Source organism: Staurois parvus, unplaced genomic scaffold (assembly GCF_062004578.1).
Source record: "Staurois parvus isolate SC_StPar_1 unplaced genomic scaffold, SC_StPar_1.0 ptg000395l, whole genome shotgun sequence".
In the NCBI taxonomy this organism is placed as follows: domain Eukaryota; kingdom Metazoa; phylum Chordata; class Amphibia; order Anura; family Ranidae; genus Staurois; species Staurois parvus.
In genome coordinates this window covers 338,130-364,824 of record NW_028318191.1, presented here as the reverse complement: position 1 = coordinate 364,824, position 26,695 = coordinate 338,130, and the positions used below count along the sequence as shown (strand labels likewise).

At 41.8% G+C, this 26,695-nt stretch overlaps 1 protein-coding gene across 4 annotated transcripts in view; it reads right to left on the bottom strand.

The window, feature by feature from the left end:
* TMCC2 (transmembrane and coiled-coil domain family 2) overlaps nucleotides 1–26,695 on the bottom strand; it is a 127,175-nt gene that overhangs the window by 49,151 nt on the left and 51,329 nt on the right. For all 4 annotated transcript variants that reach the window (XM_089686346.1, XM_089686348.1, XM_089686347.1 and 1 more), the window contains one exon: nucleotides 6,842–7,105. In XM_089686346.1, coding sequence (XP_089542472.1) covers nucleotides 6,842–7,105 — 264 coding nt within the window. The remainder of the gene's footprint in view (nucleotides 1–6,841; nucleotides 7,106–26,695) is intronic.

Sequence of the window (26,695 nt, the reverse complement as noted above, 5' to 3'; positions counted from 1 at the left end):
CGAGCTTAAAATCAGTAGGTCTAGCAAGGCTGGCTGTGGAGGACTAAGTGTTAATATAGGCGGGCAGCAGGTAGTAAACACAGGCCTGTGGCTCCCAGGTGCAGGAGGAAGATGCATCCTTATGGCTTTCTGTGAAAGATAGTGTGCAGTGCACCACCTTTTACAGATAATATTGCCACTGCTCCGGACCTAGAATGAATGTTACATAGTTACAGAGCTTGTCTGGCTGAAAAAGACAAAATTCCATCCAGTTCAACCATAAAAAAAAGTTATAATCCTATACCCACAGTTGATCCAGAGGAAGGCAAAAAAAAACCAGCAAAACATGATCCAATTTGGTCCTGCAGGGAAAAAAATTCCTTCCTGATCCCCCAAGAGGCAAACGGATATTTCCTGGGTCAACTTTACCTATAAATGTTCGTATCCAGTTATATTCTGTGTATCTAAGAAAGAATCCAGGCCTTTTTTAAAGCAATCCACTGAGCTGGCCAGAACCAACTATTGAGGGAGTCTTGAGGGACTGTGTTGACTTAATTATTATACTTACCTGCTCTTGCCACAAAATTGCACAGAGTGGTCCTGAACCACCTCTTCTCAGGTCCCCATCCAGCTCTCCTGGCTCTGCCCCTCCACCAAGCTAAGCTCCTTTCTATGGGAGCAGACATGTAGGCTTGCCCCTGAGCCTCACTGTCTGACTCTATTAACACAAGAAATGCAAGGAATGCATTAAGGTAAAAAATGTTTAGGCTTTATAACCACTTTAAAGCAGTAGTAAACACAGCTTGGTGACTTGCACGTACAGGTAAACTTATAGTAAAGCTTACCTGTAGGTACAAAGAATATCTCCTAAATGTCCACCTTTTAGGAGATGTTCACTATTTCTGCAGCCGGTGACGCCACCAGCACATGCGCACTGAGCGTTGTGCCGTGGCTCCCGTACGCGCGCACGTGAGTGACATCATCGTGGCTCGGCTATTCAAATGGCTGGAGCCTGCAAACCTGGAATGAAGACTGGGTGAAGGTGGAAGCCCTAGTGGATGTGACAGTGCACCACTGGAGGGCTTTATTTTAAGTTAAGTCTTTCATATTGTGCTAGTATGAGATGCATACTAGCACATTATGACATTAACTTGCAGAGGGGAGTTTTTTTTTATTTTTCAGACTTTACCAACACTTTAACAATATATTTAGGTTGAAAAGCTTGAGTATATAAGATACCCAAAACGGTGAATAGGTGAGACATTAAAATCTTTACGTTTCATCAGCTCACAGTTAAACTGAAATGATGGCCCCTTAACCTCCCTAGCGGTCTGATTATGTCAGTATTTCTGTGCTCAAAGTGGTACATTTTTTTGCATGGAAATATGTAGTTTTTTTATTGTAGGCCTGCAATTTTTAGGAATAACTCACTGAAATCTGTCCGAACAAGAGTTTAGTAAACATCTCGGGTATGTTAAAATTTGAAACACGAAATCATAAATTATAATTTAATAAATAATCATAAGAAATAATAATATAATAATACATTTAATTCAATAATATAATCAAACCAAAAACATTGAAATTTGAAATATAGCGTCAAGTTCGCACATCACTGAGCAAAGTCGCAAAATCGTTTTCAGTGTCTGATGACGAATTTCCCCACGAATCATTATCACTCAATTCTGCAAGTGGTTCTGATTTACTATCGCTGTTTTCTAGCTGGTCTAAAACCGCTTTTGACCTAAAGGGACGCTTTTTGGACACCATGGACGTTTCTCAGTTTCCAGGCAGAAAGAACAGTAAATATGCAGGCAGGGCACAGGACAAAGCAGTAGGGACAAAATGTATGTGAAATGGTTTGATACAGTAATGTTTTACTATGTGATTTTAGTGTATTTAGTGAATGTCACTTTTTGACATTTTTAAATTTCCCGCCAGTGCCGTCCCCATACGTCCTGACGTCGCAGGGAATGGAATCCGGAAGACAGATGCCGGCATGGGCCGGAGGACATTACAGGGGACGCTGCAGGGGGGACACCGCGGGAGCGCAGGACAAGGTAAGTGCAGAAGGGATCCCGGAGCAACGCTGCAGGGTATTCCCGAGTGTAGCTCAGGGTTACCGCTTTTGGTGCTGAAACTTTACCCCAAGCTACACTCGGGAATACCTTCAGGGAGGTTAATTAATGTCTTACCTCTGGCATGGTGATACCCAGTATTTGTTATGTAATATGCATTTACATACATGCATATGGATTATAGAAAATTGTTTTCCATGCTTACCGTAATTTTACTTTCCTTGCTCTCCCTCGTGTTAGTACACCAAATGGGGTTGCTTCACCCCCACTACCTGATGATAGCACAACCCCACACTAGAAAATATATCCAGCCCAAATTCCTATCCTAATGTTCCACTAAAAAATTGAGCAAAGATACACCAGAGAGGGAAGCTGACATGAGGGGAGCCAAGAAAAGAATACTATATAAAACAACTATCTGTATTTTTGGCTCACCTCATGTCAGCATAACAATAGGACATCTAAGGAGGTTCCTAACTGTAAATTCCCTTTCTCTGTGTTCATTGACAGACACAGCTCTTCTCATTCTTGACAATACAGTTTTATAGCGCCACCTACAGGAGTAAGACTCTAGGCAAAAAAACACTGCACCCTCTTTGAACAGTACTAGCTGGTATAAACCCCCTCTCTGCTAAAGACAAGCCAGTTAGTCACAAAGCAGCATAAGAAAAGTAAAAGAACAATGTTTCTGTAGAGGTGGTACATTGCACATCATCTTTCACAGAAAGCCAGAGCTGTCGCAGCTGACCAAGCGTGTAACTAAAGGTCTGCATGCATTCTCTGACCAGGTTTAGGGTGATTACTGGATCTACCTATGACTTCTACTGTGTCGAGACTCGGGAGGTGCCTTTCCTCTTACCACTGCTATGCGGGCTGCAATCAAACCTTGAGACATTACCCAGCACATTTTGGCCGCTACCTGTACAGTTGTCTTATCGGCCTCCTCACTCTGGCTGGATCCCAAGTTTCCCCACTTTGCTTCTATACCTGACCCTATTATTTGGGCATCGAAGGGTGCTAAGACTGTAAGGGATGTTGTGAATGGGGTTACACTGCTCACATCTGATAATCTAAAGCATAAATGTAACCTTCCCAATGCATATCTCTTCCGTTACTTGCAAATGAAACATGCCTTTGTCGCCCAGTTTGGCTCTAATAAAGTAGAGAATCAGCCTTTCTCTCTTGCAAATGTTCTTAAAGATGAATCACTGAAAAAAACAATGTCAGAACTTTATAAAGAGGTTTTTCCGGTTCTTCCTCCCTCGGTGACTCATTGCCAGGTGAAATGAATGAAGTCCTAGATTTGGATGGAGAAGACAGGGACAACATGTGGGCCTTTCCATTTTCTCATCTGGTATCCTCTCGAGATAGATCGATCTATTTCAAGTTTTTTCACAGGATTTATTATACTCCTGCTAAACTGGCCCAAATCTACCCGCAAGTGTCTGCACTCCCCAGGTATCTTTGGACACATGTTTTGGAACTGTCCTGTAGTTCAGAATTTATGGAAAGAATAGTTGCATTGGATTACTGAGATCACATCTGTACCAATACCTGTAACTGTGTCTGCTTGTCTCCTTGGCCTGGTAGAAGGCCTAACTCCCACTAGGGCCCAACACACTGTGCTTAGCCTTCTATTATTTTACACCCACAAAGCCTTAATTTTATATTGTAAAAAAACTCTATCCTTCTGGAAGGGGTTGGTTAACAAAATGATACCATTTTATAAGGCCACCTACAAGAGCAGGGGATGCCCACAAAAATTTGACAAGGTGTGGCATATCTGGCTAGATAGCCCCTCCACCACTGCCTAATAATGTGTGTTTTAATTCAAAGTTATTCCTTACGCTGGTCTTGGTCCCCTGAAGTCCCTTTCAAATGCTTTCTAGCTCCAGTTTATTGAACATTTCTTTTCCCTGGTTTACAGATGACATTAAATGAGTATCCTATCTTATGGGCCCAGTATTTTCTTATTACATCTAGAGGAAATTTATTGACATCTATCTCCCCTGTGGCCCACGCAAGCTTCGATATCCTGTACTGCCTTTAACTTGCCGGTTATGATAGCCTGGTTAGGTGGGGGGGGGGGGGGGCTTCTTTAGAGAGGTGCTCTGTTAGAGTTATTACTATTTGTGGTTATGGCCCTGCGAGGACGCTGGTTGTATGTTTTTTTTTGTTGTTTTATTCAAGTCAAGCTGTATGTCAAACTCAATAAAAAGAATTTTATTAAAAACAAGAGCTGCATGTATTTCTAAATGCAGAAAATATAAACAGCACTAATTTTTAGAAGTAATAATACCAGGGGTAGTTGATCCAGGGAATATCTGATTTCCTCCTGGGAGATCAGGAAGGATTTTTCTCTGCCACTGGAGCGAACTGGATCATGCTTTATTGAGGTTTTCTTTTGCTTTCCTCTGGATCAACTGTGGATATAGGATAGTGTATATGTGTGTTTTCTACTGTAATTGTGTTTTTCTTTATTATTTTATTGGTTGAACTAGATGGACTAGTATCTGTTTTTCAGCCTAACGTTGTAACTGTGGCAAAGACTACAGCTATGACACTGTGAGTAAGGATAGGTGCCACAATGAACAGAAGGAAGCAGGAAAGCAAAGAGGTCCTTACCCTTTCTCAGAACTAACAGTTATTCCCATTTTGGAAATAAAGGCTTCACTGGCACCTTGATCTTTATAGCTGCACACAGAAACTGCTTAGCTAGAGGATGGGATAACTCCTTTATTAAGGCTGAAAGTGTTGAAACTTCAACTCTTAACTTGAAGGCTTATCAGTATCCCAGAGTCTGGTGGATGACATATATACAGATTTTGCCATTACCTTGTGGTAGGTAGATTCTGTCAAGCTCTCACTACAGTGGTGGTTAACTTCAAAATGTAGAGAGTCTCAAGTGTTTCCCACGACACTTCCAGAGGGCCACATAATAACAGAGCATTTTTGCACCTTAATGCCCCAAAATTTCAGTCCTGCTGCATTCTTTGCAGCATTTCCCAATGCACATTGAAAAGATACAAGAACCCTCCCCATTGGGGTCAGTGAGTGCAGTAATAACCCCCAACATTGGTGTCAAGTGGATCCAGTAATAGCCACCAACTCTGGTGTCAGTGGATGCAATAAAACCTTTCAACATACTGTAGGTGCCAGTGGATGCAAAAATCGCCCCCGACATTGGTATCACTGGACGCAAGAAGAACCTCCCCAACATTAGTGTAAGTGGATGCAACAATAACCCCTAGCACTGGTGTCAGTGAATGCAATAATGATCCCCAGCAGTGGTGTCAGTGACTGCAATAATAACCTCCAACATTGGTGTCAGTGGATGCCATAATAACCCTCAATATTACTATCTGTGACCACAATAACCCCCAGCATTGGTATCAGTGGATGCCATAATAACCACCAACATTGGTGTCAGTGACCACAATAATAAACCCAAGTATTGGTGTCAGTGAACAAAATAATAGTACCCAGCACTGGTGCCAGTACTTTTAACCCCTCCCCCACATTAGTGGTCAGTGGCAATAAAATTTAACTCCCACTCCTCCTACATTGGTGGCCATGGCAGTGAAAATGAACATTCTCCACATTGGTGCTTACATAAGTGAAAATTAACCTACCCCCAGCACTGTTGATAACTTACCTGACCACATGTTCTTGTGCAGCTCTCTCTGTTTGCCAAGGCTGGGACTCTACTTGTAGAGTGGGCAGAGGTAACTCCACCTCACAGTACAGTAATTCTTTCAGAGTGTTCTGCACCTGCACTCCGCTGCCATTCTGCTGCCTATATGATGCCTAATAGTCCACAGGCCACACACAGGGCCTTAATGGCTTTCAAGAGAGCTTCAACCATATACAGTAGACCAACAAAAAAATACAGCTTGAGCTACTGATCTTGGTAAAGAACAGCTTTTTTTTTTACATGTTGTAAGATTTAACAGATCAACATATGAAAAGGAGCAAAGGCTACACTTTAAAAGAAAGTGAAAAATGTTCATAATCAGAATTACTGCTTCATTTTATCTGACTAAACAAAACAAAATATGTTTAAAATCCTAATCGTATTAATTAAAATATTTACAATCATGATTAAAGAAGGTATTAACCATGGGTATAACAGTTATAAAAAGCATATTAATATTTAAGAGGGCAAAATGATGGTACAAAAGACCGATGTTTATTTTTTAATTCACTTGTCAAAAATTTTTTAAGGAAAAGAAACACCTTTAAAAAGTGATTATTCTATTCACTCTACTTTTACAAGTGAATGGGGAACCAAAAAAGAGTAAGTTATGAAAGAGTCAGTGAAATGCTCATTATGTCTAGGGGTATCAGAATAATAGGTAAATTCTTACCCTATTCTGGGCTCCAGCGATATGACTGGTCCCCTGCAGTCTCTTCTTTTCGCTGCACTCTCCAGCCTCCTCAATGTACAATACATGAGGAGAGAGCAGGAGTGGGGGTGTGAGGTAAGTAGTGATGCCTGTACTGTAACCCCTGGCCATAGCAAGCATTTAACCCCTAAAGTTGGGGGGGGGGGCACTGCTAGGGTGTTTCATTTTAATTTCTTGGCTTTAACACACTACTCAAGTATATTAGTATATTTGTATTGTTAATTAAATGGTAGCAACAGCATACGTGTTGAAATTTAAGACATGCAAAAATAAACTACTATATTCAATACAGAGGTGACTGTAGGCTGCTTGGAAGAAGCTGGAGAAAAAAATTCCTTTTAAGTACCAAGTTCTACATTGTATACATGTTAATATTACCTGTTTGATGCGAGAGGCCTGTTGTCGGTCTGCATTATTAGCCAACTTCAGATACTCTGCCACATTATCGTCCCTAGCCTCTTGCTCAATCTTTATCTGTTCAGTAATCTTAAGGATCTTTTGGTGTAGATGGTCCATGGCTGCCTTAGTGCGCTGTGGATCTGGTGCCCCTTCGGGGACTTCCAGGCTGATGTTTCCTTCGGAGCCTCCATGAAGTGTACTGGGGGGAAGACTCAGTGTACTCAAATCTCCTTTGTCAGATTGCTGATGGAAAAAAAAAGACACATGTGAGGGATGTAGAAACAATGATTACAACTTAAACCACAGGCTTGGAACATTAGAACAATTATTTATTAATATTATTCTCCAAGTACATTCTCAATCATGGAGCTGCTGAGCAATTTATGTCACTCAGCTCTTTTAAATTTTAAGCTCTCACAAGCACGGCTCTCCTAACTTGCTTGTTTAGAATTGTAATTTTACTGTCTTCTTTTATATAGTAAAACACTGTGCAAACGTTTGCTCCTATATAAATCCTGTATAATAATAATAATTACCTTTTACAGGAGAGAAAAGATTATGTCCAGCCAGCTCTGAAATGCTGAGAAGATTTAGCTGTTAGAGGAGGCCTTGACTCAGATTCTCATAGAAATGAATTGGTATTCATTGAAGGAACCTCCCTAATATCTTCTGCAACTCAGGGTGGTTGATCTCAGAAAGGGGTTCATAGCTCGGCCAACACTGTTTTTCCCCTTTGAATCAATATCACAGCCATGCAACCAGGTTGGCAATGTAAGCTTCCATATATTTCTAAGTATAGGTTTACTTTAACTCAAACTGTCCCATCCCACCACTTAAGCGTCTTTCCTGAATAATGTAAAATTTACAGAAACCCTGTCAGGTCTCAAAATTAATTTAAAATGTCAGCTCCCTGTAAGAGAAGAGATAATATCCTAACCTCTCTGGCAGCCCTTGTGTCTAGTGATGCAGTGCCTTCAGAAGTGTCAGCTGCCTGTTGAACGTCATGGTTTCTTCAAACACTGCGTCACTACTGGACTAACAGTGACGTAGGGGTTGGATAAAAGATCCACGCCATGCATCAGGGCACCCTGGCATCCAACACGCCTGTGAATGTCAAATGCTGATGACACTGACAGAAATTTCAGTGCTGGAATGGAGGGCAGTTAATCACAAGGATTGGCAGTGAGTATATCAAATCTTCCCTTAGGATCTTACAGAGTCGCTTTAAAAATATTTATATAAAGCTATCTGTATCGCATTTATTAGCTGCCACAGTTGGCTTAAATACTTTAATTATTTTATGTTTACCTTACTGTTTGTTTAAAACATCTAGGCACAACTTTGTAAACATCCCATTAAATTCAGAACACGAAAAACAGTGCTTATTATGGTCTGAGTATTATTAAAGTACTTTTTTCTGTATAATAAATATAATTTTCCTTAAGCAAAGATTATTATCAGAAATACAGCTTCTCGGCTGCAATAGATAACAGTAGGTCACAGGAATAGCACTGGATACACTATGTAAATATTACTATAAAGGAGAAATCTAGCTTTAAGCATCTAAAACTTGCAAATTTTGCTAAAGAATAGGAAAAAAAACAGAAATGGGCAACAATACATGGTAACTTCAAAAATGGGAAAAGAAAGACTATTTGCATATTACAAAATAAAAGCTGCAAAAAAAAGGGAAAATGTTTTTGAAAGCTAACTTATATACTAGATAATGCATTCTTGGATTGCTGCAGGGAGATGTCTCCCTGTTATCTCTTACCTACTCTCCCTCTTTTCTCATTCTTTTCTAATTACCCCTCTTGCATTCTTTTTTAGTTTTTTTTTCTCTCCTTTTGTTCCCCATCTCTTTCTTCTCCTTGTCTTGATATGGGAAATGATAATCACACTGATTTTGACTATCCAATAAGTTTGCCACATCGTTTTCCTTTCAGTTCGACCAGGATGATCTTTTTAATTTCTTTGAACTGGTTACCTATATGAGCTACTTTGCTATGTATGTTGATAGTTCTATAGCTTGTGAGGCTATATTATATGTGTCATAGATGTAACCTTCATGTGTTTCCTCATTAAAACTCAGTTTGAAAGAAAGAAAAAAAAAATAATGAGAACAAAGAGACAGTAAAATATTCCATGGTATAACTACATCTCATGGAAGCTAAAGCAGAGAAAGAAAGAATTTCCTTGTTTGCATAAAACTTAGCACTCATCTTACATTGTGCTAGATTCCTAAATATAATTTCCTGCAAGTAAATAATCTACATGGGTTTGCAGATTTCTTTTCAAGTATTCCAATTTCATCCCACAATCCAAAAAAGTACCAGCACATTAACTGACATATGACTAAATTGTCCCCAAAGCAGGTATGTCAAACATCGGCTTCCCAACAGGTACCTTACCTATAGCTGTCTGATGGTCCTCAGTGGGTTTCAGGGAAGGTGTCCTGAGTGAAGATAGATGTCCCCACCTACACACACAGAATTTTTCCCAATGGTCCTTATTTTTTCTGGCATTGCCTAGCCTCCACTGACACACTGGGTTGCTCCAAATGGAACCCCTTTTGGACAACAGTTTTTGACACCTATGCCCACCTGATCTCGGTCAATACACACCATACTGCCGAAGTTGTTTATTATTTGTTTATTAGTTTCCATTCTTTCTGGTTACATACCAGTCATTAAAAAAAACCTGCTCAGTTTTGTACTGCTGGTAGTGAAGACAGTCATTCCAAGACACTGGAAGTTGATGACTCCCCTATCACTGAAGGAATGGATTGAAGAAATCAATTGTCTACTGCACATGGAGGAACTTACAGCTCAGTAATATAACGTCCCCATTTTTTACAATTTGGCTCCTCTTGATTCTTGATAGTGTGTGCTTCTGAGACTTATTGATGTCCTAGGGATGCATCTTCCAACTTCCCCTATTTTCCCTACTCTTTCCCTTTTGCCTTATTGTCCTTCCTCTCCCTTGTCTTAGCCCTCTTTTTCTTCTGTTGTATCCCCCTTCTCTTTCTATTTCTTGCTGAACATGTCTGGTACACAGGAGGTGTCTCAATCCTTGACTTTTTTGTTATTTGGATTCACTTTTTTTTACTAGCCCCACTTCTCTCAACCTTTTGTAATATGTTAGCTCCATAATGACTCAACAACCTACCCTCTGGGTTGAATTGAGCACCTATATCAACAAATGCTTACCAAATATTCATTAAAGAATAACTAAAAGCTTTTTTCTTTCATTTTGGATGGAGTAAGGGGGGATTATAACATCTGTCAATTTTTTTTGCCATCTGTGTCCCAAAGGGTAGATTTTCCTTCACTTTCTGTCCCAAAGCCAAAACAGGAAATGAGAGGAAATCCCTCCAAAGTGAGGGAATCCTTGTGTGTCACCACAGTTACCAGAACCAGAGTCCCCATTGGAATATTTCAACCAAAATTTTCTGATTTAATTTCACTTTCAATGATAATGGTAAACGGGACAAATAGAGAGGGTGAATCTCCCTAACAGGGACACAGAAAGCAATAAAAACTTACACATGTTCTAATCCCTCTCTGCTTTCTCCAAAACTTACAAAAAATAAGTTTTGTCTTTAGTTTTATTTAAAGTGGTAGTAAACACTCATTTCTATTATAATTTATAATATTATTAAGCTTATAATAAAGCTTACCTGTAGGTAAAATGAATATGTCCTAAACGTTGACCATTTAGGAGATATTCTACAGAGCAGCAGCTGGTGACATAACTGGCGCATGCGCACTGAAGGAACGGCATACCCGTGCCATTCCTTCAGAGCTGTATGCTGTGGCCAAAACTATCACATCATTCGTGGCTCCACCAATCAAGCAAGCCACAGCCTAGGAACCCAGAAGAAAGACTGGGTGAAGATGGAAGCCCTGTCAGCATTGATAGCTTGCTGATGATGGGCTTCGTTCTAAGGTAAGTCTTTCATAATGTGCGATGCATACTAGCACAATATATTACCTTGCAGGGGGTAAACAAGTTTACTACCGCTTTAGTTTTCTACTACTCCTATTGTTTACCAAATGTCCAGACCCTTTTTATGTCTACCAAATGTAAATAGTTTTTTCTTTTCTGTGTTCTGAAACTCTCAATAAAAAGGATAATACTTACAAAAAGTGGTTATGGTGGGCAGGAGGTGGGTGCAATGTAGTACCCACCTACCAAATGTCTGTCATGCCCATACATCACCTATCACTATCCAAACGGGAAGGCTACAGACAGTAACTGACTAGTGATGGGTGAGCAGATCATAGCATGCACAGTGATGCTAGTTTCAGTTGTCACAGCATGCCTGTGCATACAAGGCATACAAGGCCTCTGTGACTGTAGTCTCTGTGAATTGTAAAGGACAGGTGGTTGGGTGGGCACGCAGCATTACAGTGGTGGGCACAGCCAACGAATTGGGCTGAAGAAGATGCAGCTGAGCAGTGAACTCAAACTAAAGAGTGTGCACCCTGACAGTAAATTTGAGCTAAAGAAGGCGCTACGCAGTAAATGTAAGCCAAAAATGTAAAGGACAGTGAATGTGAGCTAAAGAGGGTGCTTGGTTGTTTACTGTAAAATGTTTATTTGTTCTAGGACCTGGGATTACCAGTCTGAAAAGTATCAACATAAGCATGACCCACCTTACTAAAACTTTTAACCATGTCTATACAAAATCAATCCAATAATAAGTGCACTATCCCTTTTAAATAAAAACACTATCAGCAAAGTGAAAAAGTGCTAAAAAAATATATACGATGTGCACATTCAAAACTATAACGTATCAAATAAAGTGCTCATGTGCTAATAAATAAATGCAAAAAACAATTCATGCATTTGATTCTGTGCTAAAAAAGTCCATAAAAGTGCCTATCAGTTCATTCTTTTAAATCATGTCTATACAACTGAAAAGAAAGTAAAGAAAAATAGAACCTCTTAACTTATCATGGGTGGGTAGGAAGGTGCAAGAACAGGGGAGAGGAGAACAGTATTTCTATAAACCACAGAAAACACAAAACGAGTCAGAATATATTGGAATAATCAATTAACACCAATGTTTCTTAGGGCTGCTACACAACACACCGTGTGCATGTAAAAGGGTGTAATATAGTTTATAAGAGAAAGAACCCTATTTTCCCACTATAGTATAATAACATGAGATTGGTTTATATGAGTAGTAGAAAGTTGTCCCCAATCACCAAAAACCGTGCCTCTTGCTAGGGTGTTGGGTCCATTCCACAGATGCAGTCAACGAAGTAACATAACTTTACTGATATTGGGAGATGACTTGGGCCTTAAATGTGATCCTAAAATTGAGTTCCCGTGTTGTGTGAGAGGAAAGGAATAGGACAGTTTTCCGTAGGGACTTCCAGAGATCATGGCAACATGTGATGGACTATGGGGCGTCAAACAGGAAAGAAGTACTTTACCAAAAAATAATGTTACTGTCATTAAAATTGTGTGCCTGATCTGCTGATCAAGAAGTAGCCAAGTCTGCCATAACAGAAGCCTTCCTTAAAGCTCCTTCATTTGTAGCAGAAACTAATTATTTGCTTGCCCACAGTAAGACAAAACCCAGCGAGCAGCCAGGTAGCCCCATCTACAGAGTTTAAAGTAGAATCAAATGTAAAACTTTTTCTTTTCATTTTGGATAGAGTAAGGAAGGGCAGCTTTGGCTCACAGGAATTCCAGTCATTCAACCTGGAGGAGGACCAGTTGTTTGCTGTGGAGATGGATTCAAAGAGCATCAATGGACTATGGACTGCAGAGAAAGTGATTTGTCCTTTTGGCAAGCAATGTAGTCAGGCCATCAACTTAGTATCATCTGTGGATATTAATCATTATTGGCTAAATAGTGAAATACAGTGTACATAAACAGTATACAGCTGTATTTCACTATGTAGCCAATAAAAAGTACCCTGTGTGAGGGCTGTTTTTACATGGGGGGAGCAATTGTTTTGTGTCGCCATTAAGGCAGGCCCATTGATATCTATTGGGACACAGCAGCTACTCCCAATTTGACATCTGTGCAGCTGCAGGTACACAGCCCTGAGCACACACTGTCTGCAGTTGGGGCCATGCACCCGCACCAGCATGGAAGTCAAAATGAGAGCAGTGGCTGTACCCATGTAGATTCTGCGTCCCTAGACATCAAAGGGACTGCCTGCACAAAATACCTGTGCATCCCCATGCATGTAGGCATGAACCACGCATGGGGTTTGCATTGATACACCCCATGTGAACGAGGCTTTATTGCGCACTTTACTTCAACGCACATAAATCCTCATGCAAGCATTAGTGTTTGGTTGTGCAATTAATTTTCAATGGCACCCCAATGTAATCTGTACCTACACTGCAGCATGCCACAAAACACAATGACACACTGTGTGCAATATAATGAACACATTGCAAAGGATCACTCTGGTGTGAATGAAGTCTTCATGCCCGTTTACATTACTCACACATTAAAGCCTCATTTACACTTTCACTTCTCAATTTAGCTTTTCTACAGACAAAAGGTTTTCTGGGAAGTATAAAACCATATGCTTCCAAGATCACTTTTCCTGCATTTAGATGTTCCTGCTTTATCCTTTTCACTGCCAGAGCTGTTGGCGTTTTTTGAACACGTTTAAAAAATAATTTTAGGGCTGAAGATTGCATAACCCCTAAAAACATTATATATTTTCTGCAAGTAGACACCCTATGGAATAAAATGGTGGTAGTTGCAATTGTTTTGTCACACAATATTACCACAAAGGTATAGGAAATGCAAAATTTCAGTAAAAAACACTAAGTTAATTTTAGGGCACACAAATGCAATAAATTACCGATTTTTTCTTGTAAAATATAAAATATGAGTTTGTAACGAGTAAACAGATACCCAACATATCAAACCTTAAATTTGCGTGGTAAATGGGGAAAAACTTCAGTACCCTTTATTTTTCATAGGCGACACTTTAAAAGCCCCCTATAGGTTATCAGTTTGGTGTTATAGAGGAGTTCTGGTGCTAGAATTATTGCTCTCACTCCTGTGTGCACGGTGATATGTAACATATGCATTGCAATCAATGCTCCAGACACATGTGTTTACGTTTGTACATGCATATATGTGGGGGTGGGAGGGCCTCAAAGCATTTTTTTGGGGGGGGGATTTTATATGCTTGGATGTAACTTTAAACACTTCCCGACCGCCCTATAGCAGAGCATGGCTGAGAAAAATCACGCATATATATGTGATTTTGTATTTCCGGGTAGGGGGTGTGCGCGGGCACCACCCTGCTCTCACCACCACAGTTAACCCTTTGATCACCCTAGACATTGACCCCTTCCTGCCCAGTGTCATTAGTACAGTGTCAGTGTTTTTTATTAGCACAGATCACTGTATTAGTGTCACTGGGGATGTCAGTGGCAGTTAGTCAGTTCCCCCCCAGTGTCAGAATGCCCACTGAAGTCACGCTATAAGTTGCTGATCTCCGCCATTACTAGTATAACCCAAAAAAAATCCAGTATATATACCTCCATTTGTAGTCGCTGTAAGTTTCATGTAAACCAATTAATTTACACATATTGGGATTTTGTTTTTAGCAAAGACATGTAGCAGAATACATTTTGGCTAAAATTTATGACAAAATGTGATTTTTTTAATTTTTACTGGATATGTTTTATAGCAAAAAGTCAAAAATATTGTTTTTTTTTTCAAAATTGTCAGTCTTTTTTTGTTTATAGCACAAAAAATAAAAAACACAACAGCGATCACATACCACCGAAAGAAAGCTCCATTAGTGGGAAAAATAGGACATAAATTTAATTTGGGTGTTGCTTTGCATGACTGCGCAATTGTCAGTTAAAGTAATGCAGCGCCGTATTGCAAAAAATGTCTTGGTTAGGAAGGGGGGTAAATCCTCTGGAGAGCAAGTGGTTAATTTTTTTACAACTTTTTTTTTTTTTTACTTATCTTTTTTTTTTCATCACATGGGAAAAAAGGCCCTATGTGATGATTTTTTTAGAGAAAGGTTCTCTTTAATGCGACATCCAGGGTCTAAAAGAACCTGCATGTCTCCTCTGTGCTCCACTGAATCTAATCTAGTACAGATCGCAGTGCAGATGTTTTTCCACTCTGCTCCCTACCCTCTATGCCGGTCCCGCAGATGAGGACCTGGCAACGATAGGGTTAAAGCAGGATTATCTGTATTTAGGCCCATTTACATGCGTATTGCAATATTTAAAGTTTCTAATTGGACCCAGGATGCACAGAATTCTACTGACTGTACCTAAACACAGATAAACAGTCGGTGTGAATGGCATGATTGAAAAAACATTACATGTATTTAGATACTGTAGGTTTAGAAAGTTTCGGAAACATAAAAATGCAGAGTTGAGAGTGCCAGTGTAAATAAGGCCTAAATCTGTGTCCAGGGGATCATGCGCTTGGTGCTGCTTCCATTTATAGAATGCCTCATATTTTTTTTCAGTCCTTTTCTAGACATGATAATCTTGAGTAAGGGCAGATGATTCATGTATCATTTACTTCCTGGAATCCAATCCATCTGCCCTTAGCTCAGGCAGGAGGGAGTGCTTCACTGAGAAAATTCAATAAAATATAGCTTTTTTGGTGGTATGGATCCTTTAACATGCCCTGCACCTAAATCATGAAAGTTTTGCATATCTCAAGCTTCTCTCTGTATATTTATAATGCACAATTGTGTGTTTTATTTTCCTAAAATATTTATTACAACTCTGTTTTTCATATGTGAGTTATGCATAGCCTGATAAGAAGCTAAGAGACTAATTTCCCATCAGGGCTGCTTTACTTTTGATTGCCATAGCTTGGCAGTGGGAAGATCAATAGCTGCTATCCAGTCTAATAGAAGCTTTGGAATCTGCCCACTGTTGTGCCATGGACCTGATGGAGAGCTAGCAGGGGCGGACTGACCATTTGGAAACTCGGGCACTGCCCATGGGCCCGGGGTCAGTAGAGGGCCCCATGAGATGCCCCTGGTACCTTTTTCATAGGCTTTTTTGAGTTTGGACAAGGACACAGGGGCCCCATGAACCCCTATTGCCCGGGGGCTCCATGAGTTGTCAGTCCGCCCCTGGGAACTAGTCTAAAAGTTCTCCATTAGACTCCACCTACTCATCAGGCACAGCGGATGTAAATTTGAGTGTTCCGATGGCCGGAGCCTGATGGGGGATTCTGAGACTCACTGGATCGTAGTGAACGGATTTCAGGGTCCATCTTTTCTGTGATTGACAACACATGGCATGTGTATAAAACATACACAATTGTGCATTTTAAATACTGTAGATATGATAACCTCTGTGACCACCCACTCTGTGGGCGGGGCGAAACGCGTCGACTGAGGCCATCTCATACACTTGACTCACTGGGCTGCTTAGAGCGGCGATCGTTCATCTGTCACACTGTAGATATGATACAGAGAAGTATAGAGGAAAGAAGTTTATTAATGCTGCCATAACTCCAATGCAATAGAAAACACAAACACATGCACTGTTACCTCTCTTCACATAAGGTAGTCTTTAAACCAAAACAGCAATGCTTAGTCTCTGTTCACACTGCTGCATCCTGAAAGTCGCAAGACTTACAGTGTGACTTTGCCAGGCGACTTGAGTACTACTTTGTAGCGACTTTGAAGCAACTCTGAAGCAACTTTCAGGGAATGCCTGGGTAATCTTCCCGAAATGCCGGATCCAAATCACATCAATATATATGAGGATCCAACTTGGAGGAGACTTCAAAGAAAGTCTATGGGTACAAGTGGAGTGAAGTCGCCTTGAAGTAGTACAGGAGCCTTATCTAAAGTTGGAGAGACTTTAATAGTGTTAGTTAAGACAGCTCTCATTGACTAATATGGGATTTCACATAGTGTATAATGTGTCTTCAATCTAAAGAATTACCTCATCGGCATGTATAGGGGAGCGGTGTCTGCGTGGAACCCAGTAACTTGCAGTTGGGAAGAGGAGAAAGGACACCGCTCTGACCGACCGTGTAATCCTGTGTATGGGAGATGGCCCCAACCGTCACGCTGGCCACGCCCACGTGGCCGGCATGATGGCTGAGGTTGTGCCGTCCATTTGGGCATGGCCGGCATGACGGCTGAGGCCACCCCGCATACACAGGATAACTTGGGCGGTCAGAGCAGTGTCCTTTCTCCTCTTCCCATCCGCAAGTTATGCGATTTCACATGTCATGCGACTTGGGGTCTCACATGTCGGATCCCAAGTCGTGGCAGTCCCTAAGCTGACCATACATGTATCGTTTTTTTCTCATCAGTCAGCAGGCTGATCAAATAAAAGAGAAAATTAACAGATTCCCCCATCCACACAAATGAGGTGGATGTGGGAATCCTTCCTGCTGCGCTATTGTCTTCTGACAGAGGTGACTCTTCTGCTGTCAGAAAACACAAACATTTTCCAGCAGTCCCTTGTGAGGGCGAATGATCATTAGATCGACTCCTCTTGAACAGGTATGGCCATAGATCAGCAATGGGCAAAATACGGCCTGGCGGACCTTTTAATCCGGCCCGCGGAGCGTGATACATTGGCTGTCAGGATGTGTGTAGGCGGGGCAGCGTGACAAACGTGAGGGGAGCTAGGCTCCTCTCACAGTCCACCCTGAAGACCGGAACAGCGCGGGATACATTGGCTGTCAGGATGTGTGTAGGCGGGGCAGCGTGACGAACGTGAAGGGAGCTAGGCTCTTCTCACAGTCCGCCCTGAAGACCGGAACGAAGTGAATTGACACAGGGGGGACTTGGCTTACTACTTGGGGGGGAATAGTACTATGGGGGATGCATTAATATGGGGAATGAATTACTATAGGGGGGATGAATTACTATAGGGGGGATGAATTACTATAGGGGGGATGAATTACTATATGGGGGATGAATTACTATATGGGGGATGAATTACTATGGGGGATGAATTACTATATGGGGGATGAATTACTATGGGGGATGAATTACTATGGGGGATGAATTACTATATGGGGGATGAATTACTATGGGGGATGAATTACTATATGGGGGATGAATTACTATGGGGGATGAATTACTATATGGGGGATGAATTACTATGGGGGATGAATTACTATATGGGGGATGAATTACTATGGGGGATGAATTACTATATGGGGGATGAATTACTATGGGGAATGAATTACTATAGGGGGGATGAATTACTATAGGGGGGATGAATTACTATATGGGGGATGAATTACTATAGGGGATGAATTACTATATGGGGGATGAATTACTATATGGGGGATGAATTACTATATGGGGGATGAATTACTATGGGGGATGAATTACTATATGGGGGATGAATTACTATGGGGGATGAATTACTATATGGGGGATGAATTACTATGGGGGATGAATTACTATATGGGGGATGAATTACTATGGGGGATGAATTACTATATGGGGGATGAATTACTATGGGGAATGAATTACTATAGGGGGGATGAATTACTATAGGGGGGATGAATTACTATATGGGGGATGAATTACTATAGGGGATGAATTACTATATGGGGGATGAATTACTATATGGGGGATGAATTACTATATGGGGGATGAATTACTATGGGGGATGAATTACTATATGGGGGATGAATTACTATGGGGGATGAATTACTATGGGGGATGAATTACTATATGGGGGATGAATTACTATGGGGGATGAATTACTATATGGGGGATGAATTACTATGGGGGATGAATTACTATATGGGGGATGAATTACTATGGGGGATGAATTACTATATGGGGGATGAATTACTATGGGGGATGAATTACTATATGGGGGATGAATTACTATGGGGGATGAATTACTATATGGGGGATGAATTACTATGGGGGATGAATTACTATATGGGGGATGAATTACTATGGGGAATGAATTACTATAGGGGGGATGAATTACTATATGGGGGATGAATTACTATGGGGGATGAATTACTATATGGGGGATGAATTACTATGGGGGATGAATTACTATATGGGGGATGAATTACTATGGGGGATGAATTACTATATGGGGGATTAATTACTATGCTTACTATGGGGGAATATTACTATACTTACTATGGATGACACATACACATCATTCATCTACTCTTGGTCCTGCCCCCGGGTCCAATATATGAACCCATTGCGGCCCTCAAGTCAAAAAGTTTGCCCACCCCTGCCATAGATGGATCGCATTTTGGCAGGGGCCTGCTGAACCAGTTGAATTTTGATCCATCTATAGGCCTTACCTTTACACCAGCTACCAGAATAAAATTGACAAGTTACGGTACATCTTCACAGACTAATCTGGGAGTTTTTAGACAACAACATGCTGAAAGGATTTGCGCACGTGGGCTCTCCTTGTACCCCACAAATTGCATTTCTTCTCCCTCTTAGTATCTACCCAAGTTTAAACAATCAAAACAAAAGTTGAAGTGAGAACAAAGAGATAAAAACACAGTGGGATAAAGGCAAACATATGATTTTAAAAAAACATATGATTTAAAAAATGCAACCAAAGTCACAAAGTGTGGTATTCCAAGAAGTAGGGGAAACATAAAAAATGGTATCCTGACATAGCGAAGATCCTCAGTTTAACTCTGGTTTGAAAATACAAATACAGATAGAAGCATAATGCAGACATGACACAAACATTCTGTTCTCTTAGTCCTGACAGGATGAGAGGGAATGCTTAGCGCCCAGCATGTCTTGCCAATCAATGGTCATCATATGAATCATCTATTAGCCTGCAGGGTACATTTGGACACAAGGACATAACACTTCCCACACATTGATCTGATTCAGGAGCCAAAAGAGATAAACCAGAATTATTTAGTGCAAACATAACCCAAGGGGTGCTACTTATACTGCTACATACATAACTACGGAGATGTAGCTGACATATATGTGTGCTGCATGTGGCACACTGGAGCTAAGCAATAAAAATTACAATTACAGCAACAATGTTTATTATGCTACCACGTTTTCACCACTATGGGCTGTTTATAAAGGCAGGAAATCAAATGGCATTGCCTTTTTTATTCTGGTTTAGCTTTGGCACAATAGTAATACTTACTACAATAAGGGCTCGTTCACACTTGACTTTTTTTCTAACTCTTGACAAACGCCCCTATAGCGTTTGACAAACGTTGGTCCAGCGTTTGTGAAGCATTTTTAACGCTCTGCAAACGCTCCAAAAACGCCATATGCGTGGTTTTGCAGCAGTTGGTAGGCGTTTGCCAAGCGTTAAAAACGCCCCACAAATGCCTATAATGAAGTTTGAATGGTGTTAATGCTCCGCAAACGCCTCGCAACCGCGGCACAAACGCACCGCAAACGTTGGCCAGGTGTTTGCGGAGCGGCACCATAGACTTGAATAGGAGGCTTCAACTCCTCCTGACTCGACCAGAGGCATCCGTTTGGACGCAACGCTAACGCTTCCGTCTGAACAACACTATGTGCTGCAATGTGCACAATTTTCAGAGGCGTTTGGAAAGTGGTAAAAACGCTTCCCTAACGCCTGTCTGCCGCCTGCTGACAACGCTAGTTTGAACGTAGCCTACAGTTCCATGCACACTGGCTTAAAATCGCTGCTTCTACAGCAGTTTTGTGTTTTTCCTGTAGAAGCAGCTCAGTGTTATCCTATGTGTCCATACACATTAGGACGATCAGAGGCATGTTAAGCTCAATGTTTAGAGGCATGAAAAAAAACCCCTTCTGGTTTCCGTTTTCGATTGGAGGTTTCTGGGAGAAAAAAACGCTAAACTCTCAAGGGAACTGTTGTTTTTTTCTAAGCCCAGTGTGCATGAAGCCTAATAGGTTTTTTTTGTTCTCCCTTTTTAGTTTCTGTGAAATGGCTGACCAAAAATTAATTCAGTGAATTCAAAGAATAAAGTGGTGAAATACGTATAATATTTTTGCATTAAAAATCGCCATTCTAACCTATCAGAATGCTTTTTTTTAAATACAGAACAGTCTAGGCCCTTACTAAAGGTAAGTAGACCATGCACCATACAAGGCTTCATTTACTAAAGGTAAGTAGACCATGCACCATACAAGGCTTCATTTACTAAAGGTAAATAGACCATGCACCATACAAGGCTTCATTTACTAAAGGTAAGTAGACCATGCACCATACAAGGCTTCATTTACTAAAGGTAAGTAGACCATGCACCATACAAGGCTTCATTTACTAAAGGTAAATAGACCATGCACCATACAAGGCTTCATTTACTAAAGGTAAGTAGACCATGCACCATACAAGGCTTCATTTACTAAAGGTAAATAGACCATGCACCATACAAGGCTTCATTTACTAAAGGTAAGTAGACCATGCACCATACAAGGCTTCATTTACTAAAGGTAAGTAGACCATGCACCATACAAGGCTTCATTTACTAAAGGTAAATAGACCATGCACCATACAAGGCTTCATTTACTAAAGGTAAGTAGACCATGCACCATACAAGGCTTCATTTACTAAAGGTAAATAGACCATGCACCATACAAGGCTTCATTTACTAAAGGTAAATAGACCATGCACCATACAAGGCTTCATTTACTAAAGGTAAATAGACCATGCACCATACAAGGCTTCATTTACTAAAGGTAAATAGACCATGCACCATACAAGGCACAGTTGCACTCTGCAAGTGCAATTGCTCCAGAGATTTGTAAATGAGATAAAGATTCACTTTCAAGTAATACCTAATCACATGCTAGGAAAATTGAAAAAAAGCACTTTTGCTTGCACATGATTGAATGATGGAAGTCAGCAGAGCTTCTACTCATTTATTAAGCTCTGGAGCAACTGCTCTTGCCTGGATCTGGCCAGCAACAAACTTCCGCTCTTACTATAGGTTCACACTACTGTGGGCCGTGCGGCCCATGCTTGCACAGGCACAGCAGCCAATTCATTTGAATGACAGCCCCATACATCTCATAAAAGCAGCGCGATTTGGCTTTGGGTGGTTGCGGATGTGTGAACATGTGCAATTCCTGCACCCGCAACCAGCCCGCAGACTGCAGGTATGTGTGAACCGGTGTGCACAGCGATATGTAACGTGTATAGCAATCAACTTTTTCACGCGTAGGCGCCCCGACATGTGTGTTTATGTTTGCACATGCATGTATGTGGGGGTGAGGGGATCAAAATTTTTTTGGGGGGATGTTATGTGCTTGGGTGTAACTTTATATTTTTACAAAAAAAAGATTATTTTTTTTCACAAATTGTTTTTACATTATTGAGCCATCCAGGGTCTACAAGACCCTGCATGTCTCCTCTGTGATCCATTAGATGTATTGCAATGCAAACCGCAATATTTTCTAGCTAGGAAAGTGACAGCTGTGACCCGGAGGTGAGGGCCTTCCAGGTCACACAAAGAAGGGGAGGGGAGGAGAGCGGATGTTCGTCGGCTCTCCTCTCTTCCCTCTACCCGCTGGCACCTGCCATGGTTCTCCCTGAGCCTACAGATGGGCAAGCGAAGCCCACTTACATGGCACGAGTGCGCCCATGGGGACACCGGAACCAGGTGCTGTGGAAGCAATCGGTGGCAGCGTAGCCACCTGACTGCTTCCACCTGACAGGCAGGAGTCTGCTTGTCAGTTTTATACACAATCCCAGTGGCTGCAGCCACTGGATTGTGTATAAAACCCCTTGCTGTCAGGTCTGTACAGCATGGACTTGGAAGTGAAAGGTTTAAAGAAGGGCTCAACTAATCCCAGGCTAAAAATTGCATCCTGGCGCCTGGGTTCACACACTGCCTCCCACTGACTTCAATGAAAAATCGTGTCGCATAGACTTCGATACAAAATCGTGTCGCATAGACTTCAATGCAAAGTCGACTCTCATAGATTTCAATGCAAAGTCGCCTCCCATTGACATCAATGCAAAGTTGCCTCCCATAGCCATCAATGCATAGTCAAGTCTCAGACTTCAAAGCAAAGTCACCTCCCATAGACTTCAATGTAAAGTTGCATTCCATAGACTTCAATGCAAAGTCGCCTCCCATAGACTTCAATGCAAATTAGCCTCCCATAGACTGCAATGCAAAGCTGCCTCCCATAGACTTCACCGCAAAGTCGCCTCCTGTAGACTTCAATGCAAAGTTTCCTCCCATAGACTTCAATGCCTAATCGCCTCCCATAGACTTCAATGCAAAAATGCTTCCCATAGACTTCAATGCAAAAATGCTTCCAATTGACTTCAATGCAAAAATGTCTCTCTTTGACTTCAATGCAAAAACTCCTGCCAATAGCAATACTATGTGAACACTTATCTCTGCATGCCACTCTACTCTATCACTTGCAAGTCTGGAACGCACCGCTACAAACTCCTACACGACCCGTTTCATAATGGCACTCAAAACACAATGTGTGTGAATCACATCTGTGTGAACCACCTCAATAGGTACACATAATATCTAGCCTGGCATATCGACCTGTGAGTTTGAATCGCATATGTGTGAACCAAGAAGGCTCCAATCACACCTGGGCATTTTGGGATCGTAGCAGAATCGCTGTGATCGCAAAACGCAAGGTCAGGTGCCATTATTTTCAATGGCGCCTAAAGCATGGTGTGGTTTTGCTGTGATTGTCGCACAGCAAATCGCATCACGTGAAGCTTTCTGCCCAAAAGTTGCCTTGACCCGGAGACTGACAACCCTAGCTACGCTAAAAAAACCTGGCTCCTAACCTTTTTAGCTACCTCCGTGATTCAAAGCAATTTTGTCAAGACCTGGCTTAAAGTGCTGGGATTCACCTCACTTCGCAACCACACTGGATATCAGCACATCAGCATTGGGTAGAGATACCCACTTCTTTGAATGACCCCTCTCAAAGCACCTACAACATTGCTAAATGGCATGCTGAGGGCACAGTATACACGTAGAAGGTGGATGAACACTTGCTGACCCCTTGCCATGGGGATGCCGGCTGTCATGACTGGTGTGCCAGGCTGCTTATTTCTATTCACATGATCTGAGGATGGGGCAAGTCCCTGAAACATGTTATCATGATGACCAGCTTCTCTGCTTTGGTTTGACATGGTTTGAGTGCTCCCATAGGCTTACAGTTTGGCCTCACCAGCCCTTGTTTGGGTGGTGTCTCGTCAGGTGAATGACATAACAACTGGATCTGGGACACGTGACTTCTGGTGGACGCTCCATCTCAGTGATCCCAGTGGCTGCCATCCACACACCCTTCTCCTAGCCTGAGGCTCCTAGCCTGAGCAACCTACTGTTGGGTCCAGGATTATGTGTCATCCTCCAGCTTCTGGGAATATGTGTTTCTCCTCTCCACTGGTTGGTGGTGTATCAATCTGTGCACTCCTACATGTCATGCTTTTTAACCTGGGCTTGTGACTCTATTGACTTCCATAGGGTTTGCCTTTATTTGTTGCTTTGTTTTTAGTTCTAAGGAGCTGGACAAGCTGATTTATTTTAAACCTTACAGATATGGTGAATGTGGGCATTATATGCCAGGTGATATAGATAAATGTCAGAATGGGGAAGTGCTCTAAAAGAATCAGTGGCTAAAGTGCTGGATTATCTTTTATAAGCATACCTCTGTGTGTGTGCATGGGTGTAGATCAGGGGTGGGCAACCTTAAAGAGGTGGAGATCTACTTGAACAACACGGGAGAAGTCAAAGATCACTGGGCACAGTGTCACCTCTTCACATCTGATTTAAACCTCTAATTGTAGTACTACTGTGTCACATTCACGTGCTTTGCACGGCAATCATGGGTTTAAATCAGATGTTGAGGAGGCAACATATCGCCTCCTCACCACCTGTCACACAGACTCGGATAGCTTTGCAGAGGATCAGTAGTGTCTGCTGCACTTGTGAATAAACCCATAGTTGCATCTGTCAGCAGTACTCTTAGGGCTCATTCACACGTAAAGTTGGGGGGTTGTAAAACCCTGTGGTGGAGTCATGGTTTTGCTGCCCCCAATCTCTATCCCCTTTATCTGCTGAGGCAGCAGCCAAAGGTATACACATGCTGGAGCAGGAATTACCCCCTTTGTTGCTTTTGGTAGGTGCTACCGCCTGTCAGTTGAGACCCATTTAAGTAAATGGGGCCACTCTGCAATAGGGATGCACCGAAATTTTGGCAGCCATATTGGCCGAAAATAGCCATTTTGCCAGTAGGAAACTTAGCCGATACAAATGCCGATAGGGGGCTGTGTGTACTGCATAGGGGGCCGCGAAGAACAGCAGGAGAGGAGCAGTGTACATAGTGAGATACCGCTAAATGTCACTGCCGGTTTTTAAATTTAATTACCGGCTTTTTTTCCCCTTCACTATAGCTCCACTAAGGGAAATTAAGAAGCGGGACCACTGGATAATGTCACTGGGTGACCCTGCCCCTTAGCGGAGGAGAGGATGACAGCTCATTCTTGGAGCTATAGTGTAGGGGGAAAAAAGGCACGAATTACATTGTTTTTAAATGCAATTACCGGCTTTTTTCTTCGCTATAGCTCAAAGAATGGGCTGTCATCCCCTCCTCTGTTAAAGGAAACTAAGGGACGTGGTCACTGGGTAAAGCTGGTAATTAATTACATTTAAAAAATGGCAGTGACATAGGGGCAGCCAATTAGGGAGCCTCAGTATAGACACTGTTCCCTCACTATATACACTGCTCCTCTCATGCCCCCTCCTTGCACACACTACCCCACCCCCTACAAAGAGGACCTGTCACTCATATGCTCTCACATAGGGGACTATTGGTCCCGTATGTCAGGGGTGGGCAACTGTGGCCCTCCAGATCTTGGTGAACTACAAGTCCCATCATGCCTCTGCCTTTGGGAGTCATGCTTGTAACTGTCAGTTTTGCAATGCCTCATGGGACTTGTAGTTCAACAACAGCTGGAGGGCCACAGTTGACCACCCCTGCCCTATGTGATAGCAAAAGCATAAGTTAAAAAAAAAAAAATACACATTAAACTTAAAAAAAAAAATTTGAGTCTCCCCACCCCCACATTCACAGACATTTCGGTTTCAGTTATGGTTTTAGGCTGCGTGAATTCTGAATTTTCGGTATTGGTTTCGGCACCAGAATTTTCATTTCGGTGCACCACTACTCTGCAAGTGTCCCACAACTGCATGGTCCAGGGGTTAAAGCAGGTGGTGAGAAAGCAACACACTGCTGCTTGTTTAACTCCTTGTTTGCGTTGTTTGCTGTAATGCACACAGTTGCAGGGCACTTGCAGACCTCATTCACTTGAATGGGTCATGCCTGAAAGATGCTACACCCACCAACCATGACAGGGTATAGAAGCCAGCACTACAGAGGAGACATCAACTTATGCGGCTCTTCCTCCCTACTACAGCTCCAACTTGACACGTAGTCCCTCTGCATTGCACTCTGATGCTCTGAGATGGCGTGATCTACCAGTCACCTGGCCGAGATCTACTGGTTGCTGACCCCCCAGTGTAGAGGGTACACACAGAAAGATATTTTATATATACACTCACCGGCCACATTATTAGTTACACTTGCTTGGAAACAAATTGCTAATCAGCCAATCACATGGCAGCAACTTGATGCATTTAGGCATCTAGACATCGTGAAGATGACTTACTGAAGTTCAAACTAAGCATCGGAATGGGGAAAAAAGGGGGATTTAAGTGAGTTTGAACGTGGCATGGTTGTTGGTGCCAGATGGGCTGGTCTAAGTATTTCAAAAACTGCTGATCTACTGGGATTTTCACGCACAATCATCTCTAGGGTTTACAGAGAATGGTCCAAAAAAGAGAAAATATCAAGTGAGTGGCAGTTGTGTGGACAA